We start from the raw sequence: 18,624 nt of genomic DNA on the forward strand, positions 1-18,624 counted from the left end.
GGGGGACGGATCCGGCAGACGGATGTGACGAGGGGAATCCCAGGAGCTTGGTGAGATGAAATCGGAGACTCGGAAGAGACTCGCGTCTGGCACACGGTCGATGGTGATTTATCAGAGTCTGTTTTTACACAGGGCGGTTACTGGAATCGCAGTGTCTGGCAACGGCTCCTCTGTCTTCACCACCTCGCAAGGTATGTCCCCTGCCCGGAAGGTGGTTCGCCTGGAAGCGCGAAGCGTCCAAGTCGCGAAGTCTGTTAACTCTCGGTCAGGGGCTCGCACTTGAGTGTGCTGCCTCCCCAAAACGTGAATTTTGAGCAGCTGTGGCGTTTAGCACGCAGCTTCCTCGTAGTTTGCCGGAAACGATCACGCAAGTGCCTTTCTGTTGCTGACAAGGTTTCCCGAAACTTAAGGGACAGAAAGCGCTTGTTTCCCACCTGCTTGCGCGGTGGGGGGCCCTTTCTGCCTCGGGGCTGGCTGAGGTCCCGAGCCCGGGGCCCGGCAGGGTGCCGCAGTGTCCAGCAGAGGGCGTCCCCGGGCGCGGAGCGTGAAGGGGCGCATTCGCCGCTCAGGTTTTCGTTCTTGTCCGCTGGTATATATTTCAGGGAGTTTGATGTCGATTTCAGCTGGAAACCCCGTTCATACACTGTTAATGTTCTTATGCGTTATCAAAGTATGTCTTCGCTGTCCTGCTTGTGTTTTACAGCTTGCTCTGACAGAGTTAGTAGCTGGCTGTTTTTTGAGGGTACTTCTTCTTTAGCGTTTTTCAGAGGAAATCCTATTTTTTGTCGCTGGAGGTCAGCAATGGTGCTAACCAGACACCTCCAGATAAACGAGAGTTGCTACGCTCCGGTTCTGTAATTGTGGTTTACTGTCTGTAGCACGTCGTTCCTTTCCCTTCCCAGTACAGTCTCAGGTTTCATGAAACGGAATTTTCCACAAAGTCTAGAAAACGATTCTACTGTAGGGGCGCCCGGGTGGCTCAGTCGGTTGAGTGTCCACCTCTTGATTTTGGCTCAGGTCGTGACCCTGGGGTCGTGGGCTGGAGCCCCAAGTTGGCCTCCACACTGAGCATGGAGCCTGCTTAATAGTGTCTCTCTCTCTCTCTCTCTCTCTCTCTCTCTCTCTCTCTCTCTTCCTCTGTCCCTCTCCCCCACTCACACGCTCGCTCTAAAATAGAATAAAAATAAATTTAAAAACATAAAGTGATCGTACTGTAGACCAAAGGGAGTTAACATGCAGGACACGCACCGGGCCCTGTTGGGGTCACAGAGGTGTTGCTCCGGTAGAAGGAAGCCATCCGTGTTTTGCCAGGATCCTGCCCGCTGAATGTGCCAGCATTATAACACAAGACAAATGCTTCAATCAGAGCCTGTGTTCTTAGCCGGATTTGTCTGACATGGTCTGTTAAATCCTTTAGTCCATTGTACTTGTATGACCTTGTAAAACCCTGAGTCTTAGGAGTGTCAAGGCTTTGCACCTCCGAGGCTTTTATTAAGCATTGTATCGCTTCTTTGTGAATTTGACAAATAAAGGAGAAAGAGGGTTCTTTTAAGTCAGAAGCTTTGGTTTTTTTCTGGTTTCTTTCTTCTGTTGATAAAACTTGTATTACTGATTTATACATATCGAGATCACCACCCCAAAGTGACCTTTCTTCCTCCCGTACGTGGTAGATGCGTTTAGTGACGTGAGCATTCGGCGGGGACCCATCACCTGTGAGCCTGGCTCTTACAGCCGCCTTTGACAGGATCACCCCCAGCATACGCAGGGAACCTTTGGTTTTGAGAACAGCATCCTTGTCCCCCAGGCTGGCTTATGGCTTTCTATAGGATGCCCCAAATTAGTGAGCTTTCGTAGACCCTGGGGTGAATACTCAAAAATGCCCAATAGGAGGGGCATTCTTTAGAATCACAAGCACTGTTGGAAAGAGTCTCAGAAGTAATTGTGCCCCACAGGGTGAAGTTCAGGTAATGTGCTCACTCTTCGGGCTTTGTTTCCAAGCTAATCCTGGAGAATTTTCAGTTTTACGAAGTCTCAGGGCTCGTGTGTGTTGGTGTTGCAAAAATTAGGTTGAGAGGTTACCTTTTACTATACAGAAGAAATTGCCTAAAACTCATTCGGGCCTTTTATTTATCGTAGATTAGGAAATGAGTTGTTACATGTTTCAAATATGGGGCGTTTGGAGCTCATTGTAAGTTTTGTGAATCTTGGTTTTTAAAGAAATTGTTTTGCTACACCTTTGTTTGTTAGGCAAGGACATTATAATCCCTACTTTATTATCCTTTAGAAAGTTGAGTGGTTCTTCCATAAACGCTAATTCAAGGGTATCACACCCTAACTGGGCTGTTTAAAAAGGAAAAAAAGAAAAACAGATATTGGCAAGATTTTTGTTTTCATTAATTCAAAATTGCTGTTTTACTTCTCTTTAACTTTTAACTCCTGTCAGTGACTGGGCCAGCTCTGTGTTCAGCCATGCTGAAATGTCAGCAGTGTGCTGGGCCCGTACTGGTATGTTAACTTCCTCGTCCAGGGGTTACAGGTCGCCAGTGCTGTTGCCCAGATGGGCCGCAGATCAGCCCCCCACCTGCCACCCAGCTCTCCGTAAGAGTGTGCCACTGCCTGCTGGCCTCTGGCTGTTCTTTGTCCTCTGTAAGGGTCAGGAAATCTTTCTCACATGTCTGCCTTCTCGTTATTAAATTAGATTCCACCCTGAAGATGTTTTCTAAGGAATCCAAAATGCTACAAAGAAGTATATCCTTTTCAAATATGGTGAGTTCATTTTACTTTTAAGTCAGCGTCACCATGGAAATTCACGTAGCACTTTGTTTTCAACACACGTATAATGGCATTTCATTTCTCCCCCAGACAATTGGGTTTATTCCTGTGTAGGTGTGCACAGAATGCCCGAGTTAGATTAGTTCTAAGTTCAATTTCAACTTTTTTCAGGGTACCTCTTTCTCATAATACCGTGTTTTCATTTGTAGCCTAGAAGATTTGAAGTACTACTCAGTAGAATTCTCTACTTAATAAATCTGTGCTTTTCTGGAACTATCTAACTAAATGTTTCTGTAGTTTATAAATAACTTGTGTTTCTGAGTTGATAGGACACCTAATACTAGAAAACCAGTTCTTCTGAAAAAGACACACTTTATTATTCATGTAAACCATCCGAAAGGTTTTGAAATTCCCTAAAGAATTTTTGAAGTCCTCCCTACGCATGGGAAGTGTATGATCCAGAGAGGATTCTTGAGGATAAATAAAGCCCCCACCTCTGCCCACCACACGATTCACCTGTGTTAGGATTTTCTCTAGCCCAGGGCCACGAGAGCCATCCAGAGCCCCTGAAAATCCTCAGGCTAGACCCGTGTGCACTGCACACACTTTGACCTCCTTTCTTATGTTTGGGAGGAAACTAAGCCTCTGGAATTGGCCGATTGAAAAAAAAAAAACTCCCTGAATATGAGGAAGGCCAAAATAAGCAGAATGTGAGCATTAATTTGGCAGGGGAGGGCTCCCAAGATAATTTCACCATGTTCGGGATCTGCTGATTATCGTAAACCATTAATGTCAAACCATTTGTATTTCAGGCTTTATCATCTTGTTTGCTTTTGCCAGGAGACGCCACGGTCATCAGTTCTTCGTGGGACAACAATGTGTATGTATCTGCGCGGGCTGCTCGTGTAATCCCTCACGTGGCCCCGCTGTCTTTGCGGATGAAAGGCAGGAAGGGCCAGGTCTTCCGCTGGGGAGACGCTGTGTTATTGTCACATACTACAGAAGGGTAGTGCTGATGGCTTTGACTCTGCATTTGAATCTAATAAATTCTCCAACTGGACTCTGTTTTCCTTTGTGTGTTAAATGGAGGTGAAAACACAGATGAGCCAGACCTGGAGATTTCTAGCTTTAAATTCAGATTTTGAGTATTTTGGCCTGATAACAGGAGAACAAGTAAATTTGTCATTCTAGTGGGCCTGAGTAAGTAGAGAACTAAAACGATAGAATATTCCTTGAATATGTGTTTAAGGGTCTTAAAATTAAGCTGGAATGCTTTTTAATAGTTCTCATTATCTTGTCTGTTAGCTATTTTTATTCTATAGCATTTGGAAGACGCCAGGACACGTTAATGGGACACGACGATGCCGTTAGTAAGATCTGTTGGCATGACAACCGGCTGTATTCCGCATCGTGGGACTCCACAGTGAAGGTTTGCATAGAATTTCTAGCTTAAAATGTTAGGATAATACAAGTATTATAAACCATTCCGCTGTCTGTTCATGTGTTCAGTCACTTCACTATTTTTCACGAAGTGTATAAGTGATATATAAAGATCCTGTATGTTAATGCCTTTTTTTTTTTTTTTAATATTAATTTATGTTTGAGGGGGAGAGAGAGCAAGCATGAGCAGGGGACGGGTAGAGAGACGGGAGACTGAGGATCCAAAGAGGGCTCTGCACTGCTAGCAGAGAGCCCAACGCAGGGCTTGAACTCACGAACTGTGAGATCATGACCTGTGCCAAAGTCAGAAGCTGGGTGGACTGAGCCACCCAGGCGCCCCTGCCTGTGTGTGTTTAATGTGTGCACCTCTTAATAGGAAGTCTTCATGACTTTTGTACTGTGCGCTCAACCAGGGGGTTAAATGAGGTGGAACAGTTGGACCCCTGAATCACACAGGTTGGAACTGCTCAGGTCCACTTATACGTGGATTTTTGTTGGTAAATTCATACACTGCTGTAAATCTATTTTATGATTTTCTTACCATTTTATGTTCTGCAGCTGATTGTAAGATTACAGTCTATAATACATATAAGATGCGGACTAGGTTAGCTGTTTATGTTGTCAGTAAGACTTCCAGTCAACAGTATGCAATCAGTACAGTAGTTAAGTTTGGGGAGAGTCAAAGTTATAAGTAGATTTTCAAGTGCATGGCGCGGCGGGGGGGTGGGGGGGGTAGGGGTGGTCAGAGCCCTAACCCCTGCATTGTTCAAGGGCCAACTGTATGCAGTAGGAGTCCTCTTATCTCACAGTTGGAACTAGCAGTTAATCAAAAAACATCAAGCTGAAGTGGGGAATCATGAAAAGAGAATGCATTCGACTTCAAGTTCGAACATACAAACGCACACGCCTTCACCATTCTGTCGACGTGGGGCATCCATGGCCTCTGCTTTGGAATCCTGCCCAACTGTCTGGCAGAGACCACACCAGCGTTCACCATCCTCAGTTTCCAATTTGCATTTATGTAAAAAGCAAGCAGGAACCTAAAACTATTAGAATTCCTTCCGGAGTTTTTCAGGATTTCCCCCCATTCTTATAGACAAATTTTCTCGCTCGCGCCGCATTTTGGCAATTTTTTTCGGTGACTTGCCTTTTTGGGTCTTCTCGAAACGTCACCGGATGCCACGGCGCTTCTGCAGTCAGGTTTCCGTAGTTCACACGAAGACCACGACGACGACAGCAGGTGCAAAGGACAGAAACAGACACAGGTGCAGTCGACACGGGGCAAGCGCCTGTGGCAGGAACAGAAGCGTGGGCAGTGCAGGGAGGGAGCCAGAAGCACTTAGTCACAGCTGTGTTTTGTTGGCAAATAGGTTAAATGGGAGTTGGTCGGTCAAGGGCGCTTTTCTTAGAAATGCTTTCGCTCTGAATGTTTGCAAATCCCTCCCGTGACACGTTCTACCCTAGGTGTGGTCCGGGGTTCCTGCAGAAACGACATGCCCCAAAAGACACCGGTTTGACATGCTGGCCGAGCTGGAACACGACGTCAGTGTGAGTACCAGCAGAGACACGCCTGAGTCCGAGGGAGGGTGGGCTGTTCTTGGTCTTACCCGTGTTTTCATTTTTTTGCTTCATTTATTTCGCTCGTGGGAGGAGAGCACGGGCTCTCCGTTCTTTTGACTCGACTCTTTGGGTTTCCAAGTCTACTTTGCCTTTTTTTCCCCGATTTGCTGTTTCTCTGAGAATCAGCTACCGTCCGGTCCAATTTCTGAGCATGACAATATTTAGATCCCCTCGAACTATTTGGGGCAAGAAAGTATGCCCCATCATCTCTCATGTTTTCCAGCACATTAGTAGAAGGGACTATCTAGCGTGACACCCTCCAACAGCCAAGAACGTAAACCTGGTGTTGGGTGGCCCGGGCGCACGTGACCTGGGGCAGAACCAGAGCTCGCACTTGGTTCCCCTCGCTCGTTCCACAACCAGTGGGTCGCACAGCTGCTCCTCCCACTGGAGCTCACGGTACTCTTTTCTCTGAGATGGTGACCTGAAACCTGATTTGCATGGTCGACAGACGAGCTAAGGTTCAGAAATATTTACGGAGTATGTAATTCCAGGCGGGCATGCAAATATAACCCGAGAGATCCCCATTTCTCCGAAATCCCTCAAATAACATGGATCACCTGTGCCCCAGTCTGGTACCTCGTTACAATTTGTAATTCACAGAGTTATTCAGAAACTGTTGATTTTAGGCTATTAAAAAGAATTTCTTTTAACATTTTTTGAGACAGAGAGTGTGAGTGGGAAAGGGACAGAGAGAGAGGGAGTCACAGATTCCAAAGCAGGCTCCAGGCCCGGAGCTGTCAGCACGGAGCCCGACAAGGGGCTCGAACTCTCAAACCACGAGATCATGACCTGAGCCGAAGTCGGCCGCTGGACCGACTGAGCCACCCGGGCGCCCCAATTTTAAGCTCTTTTAAAACTGCATTCCGTTTACGTTGGCAGTATTTCATTTTGTTCACTAGCATATGAAGAATTTCATTTTTCAGTAACTGCGTAGGCAATGTTGAAACACGTCTGCATTAGCCACATCAGCACACTGTCCGTTAGAGCTTAACCTTCATCACGTGCACATAGTCGAGTCAGCCTAGGGAAACCGTGATGACCGTAATTCTAAATGGATTACGTTATGTGTTTCCTTCCTCAGGTAGATACAATTAGCCTAAATGCCGCAGGTACGATGTTGGTCTCAGGCACCAAAGAAGGCACAGTGAGTATCTGGGACCTCACCACGGCCACCGTACTGCACCAGATCCCGTGCCATTCGGGGACCATACGTGATGCTGCTTTTAGCCCAGGTAGTTTTATCCTTTTTAATACAGAGGATACTGGGGGAATCAGAATTATTATCTTGAAATCGTAAGAATGTAAAAAGAAAAACAGGCTGCCGATAGAAGTAGTTTTGCCCGTATCCAAGGCTGCTTCGTGGCAGAATACGGGCTACTTGGGCCATTTGTACCTCCAGGAGAGCTATGGCGGACGCTGCTCTTAATTCACCAGCTCACCAGAGGAACTGATTTATAGTGCGCGGGTGGACTCACCCCAAAGGGTCATCGGCCCAGTGTCTTAGAAACAAACATTTCCACGAGAGGAGAGTCCTTGGTTAAGTACAAGTAGCTCAGGGAAAATGCAGGCGAACACTATGCCAGAGATGAAACGTCAGAACGATCTAGAACACACTTCTGAAGCTGTAATTGTCTCTCGCGTTACAGACAGTCGCCACGTCCTCAGCACAGGTGCAGATGGCTGTCTAAACGTCATAGATGTGCAGACGGGAATGCTCATCTCCTCTATGACTTCAGACGAGCCCCAGAGGTACGTTCTCTTGCTCGCGTTCCTAGTGGGCGAAGACGTTTACGGACAAGCTCGTGATCGTGACATTTGGGCTTGCTTTGGCCGGCGTGGATAGGGCCCTTCCTTCATGACAAATGACCAAATGACTGTTTCTAAATCATTGTTGCAGGTGCTTCATCTGGGATGGAAATTCTGTTTTGTCTGGAAGTCAGTCTGGTGAACTGCTTGTCTGGGACCTCCTCGGAGGAAAGCTCAGTGAGAGAATACAGGGCCACGCAGGTAAGCGGTTATGCAGTTGACTTGACCTTTCTTCCTAAAATGCTGAACTCCAACCTGCTTTTCCCATCAGGAAACCTACCTTTCCCAGGCAGAAAACACCCCACTGCCCTCCACGTCGTAAACGTTCCCCACGAGCATCTTCGTTGGCCAAGTGACCCTTCGGGACTGAGATTTACGTTGACTGACTCCAAAAAGGAAGTTTTTGCATTAACTCCCACTTGGAGAATTAAAAACCATAGTAAAAGCTGCAACTTTTTTAAGTACACGCACAAAGTTTTTTAAAAACCCCAAAACAGCACAAAAGTAATTAATTTCAGTAAAAACGATCTTCCTCCCACCACTGACCCCCTTCCTCCCTGTTCTCCTTTGAGGACTTCCTTCCAGTTTGCGTCCTGGGTGTGGGTGCACCCTTACTGTTGAGACGAGGGATGTGTTGTACGTGTATGAAGTATTCTGCCCTTTTCTTCCCACCCAGTATCCCCTGGAGACTCGCTGTATGTGCTTCTATTTGCACGGTTGCCTCCTCATCTCAAAGACTTATGGTCTTTAATTCTTCTAGTTTCTAAGGTTATAAGTATCTGCTTTTCCACTGTGACCAGGAACTTCCCCCCGACATCCTCTTCCCTCTGTCCTTTGGTGACATGGTTATCTCGTCACGTTCTAAAGTGACCTGCGTAGGTCATTCGCAGTTTACCGGCTTTAAATAACCTTCGACCCTGTCCAGTAAATGGACTTCGCAGCCTCACACCAATTCCTTACCTCTTCCTCCCGTCCGTCTCCTGTTATCGTAGGTGTATATACTTGCATTCTGGTGTCACTCCTAATCCTCCGTTATTTCAGCTTTCCACGTGAGCGGTTTCTCATTCCTCGCACATTCCTTGTGCCAAGCAGTTATTTTTCATTGACACACCGATTACAGGATGAGAGTACTTAACAGCGGATCTCCGGGCCCCCTGGTCGACTTGCCACCTAACCACACGGTCTCTTTCCCTTAGGTGCTGTGACATGTATATGGATGAATGAACAGTGTAGCAGTATCATCACAGGAGGGGAAGACAGACAGATAATGTTCTGGAAATTGCAGTATTAAGTGCCTTTTCCTCTCTTGAATGTTAAGTTGAACTCTATTTAGTGTATTTTAAACCAAACTTTGAAATCAACTGGTGAATGTGCAATGATGGTATTCGAAGTTTTACCACATGAGGTATTTGTGGTTTTAAACTTCCAAAATCATGGTGACTTCATTGAAAGCCATTGGTCGCCATCCTCTAAGGCGGACAAAACGTGGCGGTGGTAGGGTGAAAACATTACATCTGGAAGGCAGGTGTTCGTCCCGCGGCAGGTTTGAGTGGCAAAGAAAGTAGCTAAGAGATACAAAACGGAGTTGGGAAAACTTTGAAAAAACGCTGAGCAGCTCAGAATTTTCCAAGAAAATGTGCAGTATTCTCTGCTACTTCCGAGTCACGCTGTTTTGTCTTCCTTACCTACGAAATTGCTGCCCATTGGGTCCTTGGGTATGTGTTTTCATGGAGTGGTTTACTTTGTATAACCTACTGTTCTCAGATTCTAAGAACCTGGGGAAGGATCAGCAATTCTTGTAACAGTAAGTTTACTGTGTACAGGACGGTTTATTTCATTATAGCTATTAAATGCTCATCTTTTCTACATTAAAAATATTTTTCTGTAATGAAAGCTGTTTTCATTTTCTTAAGTGATTTATTACCAAGGCTAGTGCCCTTTACGAACTTCAAGTATTGGTCCTTCTAGAAAACCAAACTTAGTGATGAGAATGTCCTTCTTATATTTTTGGAACTGTCTTCAGATAGTCCAAATCCAGAGAACAAAACAAGGTAAAGTAAACGGGGAAATGTTGTTTGGTTTGCTTTTCTAAATCTCAAGGTAAGATGTTAAACAGTACTGATTTGCCTTTATGTTAAAACTCTTCTATGATCTTTAAAAACATTGTTAAGTCTTATAGGCCGTATCACATGGGGGGAGAACCTGACCAGGGTAACAAGCGTCATTAAACATGACTCGGTCTCGGGTTTGCAAGGAGCCTCAGTGGCTTCCTGTTGCTCTGCCTGGATGTGCACGCCGGCCCTCTGGGGTTCAGAGGCGGAAGCACTTCTCCTGACAGGCGCTCCTCCTCCTCTCTCAGCACAGAGGGCTCTTCTCAGGGCCCGTGGACGTCAGCTGCTCCGGGAGAAACCCCACGGGCCTGTTTTCTAAGTCATGCGCAAGTTTGGTGAAATCCACGGACAGTTTCCAAATGATGCAATAAATAGGCTAAAAGTTAACTTTATTTATACATATTTAATTAAAATGGAATAGGCATAAACCAAAACAAAAAACAAAAAAATGAGGGTAACGTGTCATATGCCACTCGGTTTGTAGGGAGGGGTCAGGAAATGGAACAAACTACCTGGAAGACATCCTAAGGCCATCCCGAAGTAGCTAGGTTACATAACGTTAGAGTAAATGACAAAATTAGATACTATTCCACTTAATCTACAAATGAAAAAAGAGAGTCAAAGTTTATCCTATTTGGTGTAAGAATTTTTACAGTTCATACATACTGATTCATTTCTAGGAAGTAAGGTCAGTAACTTTTGGAAGAAAGAAATTTCCATTACACAACGACTAGAAAATCTCCAATGCAACTAAGCAGCTATGCGGTAGCTCAGTATGTACCATTAACCGTTCTGGGCTAGTGTACATTTCAGTTTAATAGAGAACTGCACTCTGGGTTTTAGGAAGGCAGCAATAGTTCTATTTTGGCTCTTATTCTAGATGCTTAACACAGTTAAGGCGACAGTTCAAGCATATAGAGTAAAGGTAGTTACAATTTAATGATGATCAACAGTCTCTTGCAACCTACACTGTATAATGCTTACACGGAATGAAACCAGTGTTCTTAATTGGTGTTGGACGCACGCACGCAGAACTAAAAAACCATCAAAAGCAATCATTCTACACGTACTATGGTAGCACATTAAAAAGGCAATTATGCCACAGAACTAAAGTAACGTGAGCGGCACTACTTGATATACAGGATAAAGGTGATTCGTTCTAACACAGAGCTAAGCCTGTATCAGTCATTCTAATCATAATGGCTTGTAAAAGCATCGGGTTTCCAGTAGAGAAACTACTCTATGGAAATCAGTAAATCTGTCCAAAGTTTCACATCTGTAAAACCAGGATAAGGCTACAACGATCTTGAAGTGGGACGAGATATCCGATCAAAACAGTTAAGATTCCCAGCCATAATGTAAGATAGAAAGGGCTTCACGCAGCATATGCTCTCTGGCTCCTAGAAAGCTTCATGTGCATAATATAAAGTTAAGTTGCCCGAGAAGTAAACCGGAGAAGTTCAGTGGAGTTTCCATTGTGCCATGACGTTTAAACTTCAGGAATGGTGTGATCCATCAGGCTTTTCATAATGCTTGGGGCCATCCTACGAGAGAGTTTATTAAATACGGAGGTTTGGGTTTCTTGGTTCAAAAAAGCTATCATGCTGATCCAAGAAAACTCCCACTCAAGCTTAGCACTTGGGATCCAGTGGAATTGGGGGGAGAGGGAAGGTCTTTTTCACGAGTTCTAAGAGTCTCAGGTAATCTAGTTCACAAAATACCCAGTGTGAAAGGTTGGGAAAAGTTAGATCAGATACAAGTAAGTGCTTGAATATTAATACCGGTGACTAAAACAAGGAAAATGACAACACTGCTATGAACTGGGAGGGAAAGGGGAAGGGAGACCCTGTCGCTGGTTTGAGAGAACTCTGACTAGTCTCGACTCCAGCTTCCTTTTCCTTCCATCCATAAACGCAAACTTTACTAAGGTATTATGTTTTTACTCTTTTAAATGCTATCTCCACAGGCAAGACAGAATCTGAAAAAAGGATCCAAGTTGGCTTGGTAAAAACAGCTGACAGAAGCCAGGATTCCAAAGGTTCTAGGGAAGGTAACACTGGCTGTCCCTCTTCTCTTCCCCCAAGTCAGTTTTCCAGCCTCCCTTCCTGAGGACCACGGTGGCACCACGCGCCTGACCTGCCTCCTGAGATGCTTTCAGAATAGGCACTGTTACTCCTAACATCCCACAGGCAGGAATTCTCCATCGTGAACCCCCACGAGTAGATTTCTACTGAGCAGAGGAACTGCGGGCAGAGTGCAACTCTAGTCCGTTTTACTGAAGCTGAAATGAAAGCCTGCCCACTTCTGCTCACGTCCCTCTTTTCTACCAGAAAAGGTCAAAATTTCAGAAGCAGATGGTGAATTTTATTCAATACTTGGGAAGTTGTGAGCGGTCATCCTTACCAACTCCCCCGATTTAAATAGTTAACTTCAAATTTCGAGATCAACACCACGTCATCCCTTAGGTAAAAGAACCATAGACGGAGGAATTCATACAGGCACAAGGACTTTCTTTTACCTCACAGGACCGGAAGCACCAAGTTGAAGTACGGTCTACTTACCGTTTGATAATATGTTCAAAGATAAAAGCAGGCATGATCGTAATAGTAACTACAGACTCGGATGTTGACAGTATGTCTGCAATTTGAGAGTCCTGTTAAAAACACGCAATGAAAATTAATTCTAAGGCTTTAAGAAGTATGAAATTATGTTATGCTTGGTAAATATGTATGTCCACATACGTTTTGCTAATAATTCTAAAATCTGACCCTCGATATTTGGTATTTTTTCTAGTTTCACCGAGTTTAATTCTATAGAATGGCAATTTTATAGATGGTAACAAAATTGCTAAGTAAACTAAGTATTGTAGCCAAAGAATCATCTTTTTCATTACTTAAGATGAAATCATTTTCTTCATGTACAAGACTTCCCATGACTTCTCAGTTAACAGTGCACTCTTAACCAAGTTCATGAAACGAGCAGGTCTTAATGAAAACCTTTCGACCCTAACATAGCCTTATTTAGGAATCTGTGGAGGGGGAAAATGTGGTACTGATCTAAACAGAAACCATTACTCACTTCCTACCATCCCTGGGTTGGAAAAAGCTGAGCAATCACTCATTCAGAATGTCCTCAAAATCCTCAATGCCCACATCTCCACAGAATTCTAATTCAAGGGACTGCAGAGATCATAGCAGTCAAGCCCTCTGCTATAGGAACGACAATTCCAGAGAATAGTCCAGGTAATTCCTTTGGCCTGAGAGCACAGCCAGAGTCCGAGGTCCCACATCTCCCCAAGTTCCTGTTTATTTTGCAAGTCTACACGCAAACGCCACTGAAACAAATGGGAAAGGTAGCACGAGACCCAAGTTCTGTTCTTACCTTCAGCCCAATGACATTCTGCCCGTTGACTTCACAGATGTTGTGCTCCGTGAGAAGACCATTTCTGGCTGCAGAACTGTCTTTCACTATGGATGTTATCTTTCCATTTTTAAAGATAAACCCAACATGTCCAGTACTATCCTTATGCATGGTAATCGTCCGCTCAAAGGGCCTGCAGACATAATGGGTTAAGTGAAAAGTTTAATTCTTTCTATTGGCCCAAGTTACTCTTCAAAATTCTCCTTAAAGTAGAGAAGATGTTCCATCTGCAGAATGTTTACTTAAACACCTACCGTGTGAGAAACTAGGAACAAAATTAGATAAAACCGAAGTTTAACTGAGAAGAATAAAAACCCAAAAGCTAACTGTACCAATGTGACATAGATTGACCCTTAACACTTGCTAAGGGGCAGGAAAATAGAGGCCTTATTTCAGTGCCAAATGTTTGGTTTATAAACTGCTAAATATAAAAATGCCACCTTTCTACCTTGGCAACTAGAGCTTCATAACCCCCCTGAAGGCCAGATTTGGTTTTTAGAACTCCCACCCCAACTTGGGAGTTCTGCAGGGACCCTGGCACGGTGTCCCCTCCTATGCTGGATGTCTAAACAGTAAACTGGAAAGTGAGGCCAGAGATGCCATACTGCTTGCCCTTCCAATGTTCATTTACTACGATCTAGAGAAAGAGACAGGAAGGTAACTTCTAGAGGATGCATACGAAACCAGAATGCTCTAAAAATTTTTAAGAAAAATCTGCACCAAACAACTACAAGACTGTAAGGCTAATCAATAACATCTAATATTCTTCTGCAACACAGTCAACCATATTCACAGAATCTCAAAGCCCCAGAGAATGGAAAACTAGTCTTGAATTTCCATTTCAACAGTCTAGTCAACTTACCGGTCACGAACAGTCATAGTAATCTTCTCCCCAAAAGCCTGTTTCAGCACCTTATGTGCCTTATCAGAGCTCCAACCTGCACAGTTTTCCCCGTTGATCTGGAGTACCTGGTCCCCAAATCTCAGACCAACCAAAGAGGCTGGAGAATTTGCCTGGACCAGCTGAACAAATATACCCTAGAGAATAAGGAAATAACTTTAGTCATTTGCCACTGTTACGATAATGGTTTAAAAACACTGGGAAATTAAGAGCCAACTGTTCAGGTTACGAATCTACCCTAGTTAAAAAAGAAAAAGAAAAACTACATGAATATGTATGCGTCATTACTCCCAAAAAAGAAACTGAAAATTTTATGGAGGCAATGACCCCAGGAACTAGGGCAAAAACGTAAAATCACACTAGTAATTTCTACCTCAAATCATGACCCACCCGACCAACCTCAATCACCCCCTTCATCTTGGAATAAAAAGTCTAAGGAAAACAAAGTAGGGTTTCTACAAGCGCCTGGGTGGGTGGCTCAGTCAGTTGAGCATGACTTCAGTTCAGCTCATGATCTCACGGTTCATGGGTTCGAGCCCACACCGGGCTCTGTGCTGACAGCTCAGAGCCTGGAGTCTGCTTCGGATTCTGTGTCTCCCTCTCTCTCTGCCCCTCTCAAAAATAAACATTAAAAAAAAATTTTTTTTTAAATGACAGTGTAAGGTCACAACTCTTCTTTAGAGTTGAAGGACTCCTCAACCCATTTGCTAAATTACAGAGAAGTAAATAAGGTTAATTAAATAAGATTAAGGTTTATTTAATAGCCTAAAAGGTACATTCAATACCACTCCAGTTTTTATAAAGAATCCACTATGAAATAAATACAGAAAACTCAAGTTTAGTCAACAGAGAATTAAACCCACATGGATACTTCTACTCCTGTAAACTCTCAATCTCAGATGTTGAATATAAAAAAAAAAAAAAAAATACAAGTTTGGGGCGTCTGGGTGGCTCAGCCGGTTAAGCATCCAACTTTGGCTCAGGTCATGATCTTGTGGTTTACGAGTTCAAGCGCCGCGTCGGGCTCTGTGCTGATAAGCTCAGAGCCTGGAGCCTGCTTCAGATTCTGTGTCTCCCTCTCTCTCTGCCCCTCCCTCACTCACGCTCTCGCTCTGTCTCAGAAATGAAGAAGAGTAAACTTGGCAAAATATGAAAGCATCCACAAAGCTAGACCCTTTCTATACTCTTAGGCTGGGTCGGACAGAATTCCTGTCCCGTATCTTACAGCTTACTTTAGGACAGTACCGGAAACTGGCTGGCCCCCTATGAAATGGTCAGAGCAAGGAGTTTTGGCCAAACGGCGAAATCCACTGCAGGGATAAGTGCAGTGGAGATAGGGGCCTATGAAGAGTATCTTGTCTTTTAGGGCAGAGGAAGGAGCAGAGAGCAAATCCCGGCAGAAGGGGCTGCATACACCACTGAAAAGCAAGGAAAGGCAGTGAAGTCAGGGCTTCCGAGGAAGCGTGGTGACGTGTCCTGCGTAAGTTACAGGTGTGCGAGCCGCTGATGCCCTGAGCCCTCCGGGTAGGCAGGCAGGGTTGGGGCTTCCTGCCAGGATCAGCGTCAGCCATTTACCACAGTGTGCAACACACATTACCTTTAGCATTTTCTATGTGAAAAGGTGGGACACACTAAGCTAATAAGACTTCAGACTGCTAAGGAATCCGAGGTAATGCCTGAAACCACAAATCGGGGTAAAGACTCAGCATGTCTTTAACAATCCTAAACGCCTCCTCAGAGAGTAACCACCCCATTTAATTTCTTCAGTATGGTGCGGTAAGAAGTAATTACAAAGTAAAATAATGACTGCCCTAATTAGAAAATCACTTTTGCTCAAGAAATGACCTATTAAATTCACACTGAAGGATGGAAATAACAAGCCTGCAAACTCACTTCACAAGTTAAATGATCATTATTGGAAAATACACACAAGACCACCAACTCTCACTGGTCAGTCTTTCTTAACATGTACATATGATGCCCTATTTGAAGGTCATGATTTTATCTGTATAAACTATGTTATACATAGACCGATGAACTTTATTCCAGAAAGGAGACTCAAAAGATAATTCACTTAAGGTAATGAAGTATCAGCTCTGCCTCTGCAGAATAGAGCATCTCCAAGTGGAAAAATTTAAGTTAGTGGACTTAAAATAATCTTGATTATAGATGCAATACAATTAATTAAAACATCTGCACCGCAGGGGCGCCTGGGTGGCTCAGCCAGTTAAGTGTCTGACTTCGGCTCGGGTCATGATCTCGCGGTTCATCAGTTCGAGCCCCACGTTGTGCTCTGCGCTGACGGCTCAGAGCCTGGAGCCTGTTTCAGATTCTGTGTCTCCGTCTCTCTCTGCTCCTACCCTGCTCATGCTCGCTCTCTCTCTCACAAAAATAAACATTAAAAAAAATTTTTTTTAAACATTTGCACTGTAAATTATGCTAATAGTGATCACTTAATATCCCATAAGCTATTTTGACAAACTGAAATATAATTAAAAATACTTACATTATCTATTGATTTAAGCCTGAGCCCAATCTTTCCATCTTGATCCTTACACAAAATGACTTCACGAATCCCTTGCTTAATTTCTGCTCTACGAATTCCAACGTCATTACCAGTTACAGGAGCCACCATATAGTTCATACTGGAAGGTCGTGCTACCAGCTGCTGACAAAAACATATACGACGTGTCAATACTTAGAAACATTCTTCATGAAAAAACCTAAAATGACAATTAACTTGAATATACTCAGTTGTGGTTTCCCACAAAGTAATTTGCATACTGTTTCCTTCAAATAAATGGATTTACACAAAAATGTCCCCAGCTTTTATTTACTAATCCTAAAGGAAATTTATTACCACATGTATCACCTCCAAAAGATTCAATGGCTTTCTCTGTCGCCTTCTGAATTCACTGATATCTGCTTCATGCATACTCTGGCTTGTCTTCAAACATATTATCCTTGAGCTTAAAGGCCACATCATACTCTTGAAAACACACATTTTCCAGAGGGTTCTTCTGCATATGGTCTGATGTGTAGCCATCTACTGACCCTTTCAGAGTTTCTATAGAAGGGAGAACCTTCTTACCTCACAGTGCCATTGTAAGGATTAAAACTGCACGTTCCAGAAGTGCTGGCACACGAGACAGGATCATTCTCCTCCTCCACAGTGAACATTTATGGACTAACCAACTGTACGCACAAAGCAGACTGACCGAGAAGAGCTATACTTGGCATTCATGGCGGGTACCACGTTCCCAGTTTCTCAGTTTTCTCAAGTTTTCTTGACCACAACTGGTTTTCTAGTTTAAGCGGACCCTTTCTTCAACCAAAAAGATAATGTGGGAAGAGCTTACCAAGCCTTCTTAATTGGAATCTGTCAAAAGAACCTCCGACCTACCTAAGAACTATGAGTTCAGAGCAACAATAACAGGGAAAGAGGAACCTCAACTACGTAATCACAGATCGCAAATTTTTGGTTCAGAATGTGTGGTGATTATGACCGCATATTCCTAAAGCTGAAAGTCTTAACGGGAGTAATGCACACATAAAATTATGCTAGAAATCAGAACACAATGCCAGAAAATACTACTTACGAGATTATACAGGTTCAAAACAAGAAATGATTACAGCTATAAGAGACACAGGAAAATCAGGTAATGGGATAGAAACAAAAATTGAAGCCAATGAATTATTTAGTTTGGCTGGAATACAGAACAAAGGGGCAAGGGAGCTTTGGAGGAGGTTTTACTTTTGAAATATCTTAATTTTTTCCAGCAAGTATTTTTAAGTACTTGATGTACTAGGCGTTCTTACTTACTATGACCAACACATCATCTCTGCGCCCTTCCCCCGTTCTAAGCAAGCAACCATTTCCGGAGAGGGCTACTACAATAACCTTCTAGACCGCCTTCCTGACTGTCTACAGAGCAAAAACATAAATTAAAAAAAAAAAGGGGGGGGGGGGGAAGAAGGAAATCAGATTACACCACTCCCACAACTCAGATCCCAATCCCTTACCACGGTCTACAAGGCCACAGACCACCCGGCCCTCACTACCCGTCCAATGCCATCTGCTACCACCATGTCCTACCCTTGCTTCCTCTGGCCATCACACAAGTCTTGTCAAGTCCACCAAGTTCATTTCTGCCTTCAAGAAACGAAGCCTTCAAGTTCTCGGTATTCTCTTACCAGATATTCACATGCCTTACTCCCTCATTTCCTTCAGTTCTTTACTCATCCTACGTCAACCCCTCAGAGAGAACACATATGCTCACGATATTGACATATAGCCCTGGCACTTCATTCATTTCGTTCATGTCATAAGCGCTGGCTTATTTGCCTACAATGCGAGTTTCACTGGCGTGTGTGGTGGGCGGGACACTGCTGTGGTTCACTATCAGATCTATCACACCTAGCACAGTGCATGGAACGTGTGGGTTCTTAAGCTACTGGCTCTCATCGCCCCTCATTTAAGGGCCAGTGGAAGACAGCACCCTGAAAAGGGTTCTAGCTTCTAGAATAGATGCTTTGAATGCGCAACCAAAT

General features: G+C 44.0%; 2 protein-coding genes across 4 annotated transcripts in view; one reads left to right on the top strand and one right to left on the bottom strand.

Annotated features, from left to right (window-relative positions):
- Nucleotides 1-10,841, top strand: part of NSMAF (neutral sphingomyelinase activation associated factor) — a 61,913-nt gene extending 51,072 nt beyond the window's left edge. For both annotated transcript variants that reach the window (XM_049633377.1, XM_049633378.1), the window contains 9 exons: nucleotides 133-191; nucleotides 2,699-2,766; nucleotides 3,585-3,652; nucleotides 4,078-4,201; nucleotides 5,677-5,760; nucleotides 6,917-7,067; nucleotides 7,482-7,584; nucleotides 7,733-7,842; nucleotides 8,838-10,841. In XM_049633377.1, the coding sequence (XP_049489334.1) occupies nucleotides 133-191; nucleotides 2,699-2,766; nucleotides 3,585-3,652; nucleotides 4,078-4,201; nucleotides 5,677-5,760; nucleotides 6,917-7,067; nucleotides 7,482-7,584; nucleotides 7,733-7,842; nucleotides 8,838-8,932 (862 nt within the window). In that variant the 3' untranslated portion in view covers nucleotides 8,933-10,841. The remainder of the gene's footprint in view (nucleotides 1-132; nucleotides 192-2,698; nucleotides 2,767-3,584; nucleotides 3,653-4,077; nucleotides 4,202-5,676; nucleotides 5,761-6,916; nucleotides 7,068-7,481; nucleotides 7,585-7,732; nucleotides 7,843-8,837) is intronic.
- The window catches only part of SDCBP (syndecan binding protein), a 34,247-nt gene continuing 25,745 nt past the window's right edge, over nucleotides 10,123-18,624 (bottom strand). Inside the window, exons 5-9 of one of the 2 annotated variants that reach the window (XM_049633385.1) lie at nucleotides 16,580-16,738; nucleotides 14,035-14,210; nucleotides 13,134-13,305; nucleotides 12,314-12,405; nucleotides 10,123-11,296 (exon numbers count right to left, since the gene is read on the bottom strand). In XM_049633385.1, the coding sequence (XP_049489342.1) occupies nucleotides 11,242-11,296; nucleotides 12,314-12,405; nucleotides 13,134-13,305; nucleotides 14,035-14,210; nucleotides 16,580-16,738 (654 nt within the window). In that variant the 3' untranslated portion in view covers nucleotides 10,123-11,241. Of the gene's footprint in view, nucleotides 11,297-12,313; nucleotides 12,406-13,133; nucleotides 13,306-14,034; nucleotides 14,211-16,579; nucleotides 16,742-18,624 lie in introns of both variants that reach the window. The other variant, XM_049633384.1, reaches the window with a different exon arrangement.

This window comes from Panthera uncia, chromosome F2, assembly GCF_023721935.1.
Source record: "Panthera uncia isolate 11264 chromosome F2, Puncia_PCG_1.0, whole genome shotgun sequence".
Lineage (NCBI taxonomy): Eukaryota > Metazoa > Chordata > Mammalia > Carnivora > Felidae > Panthera > Panthera uncia.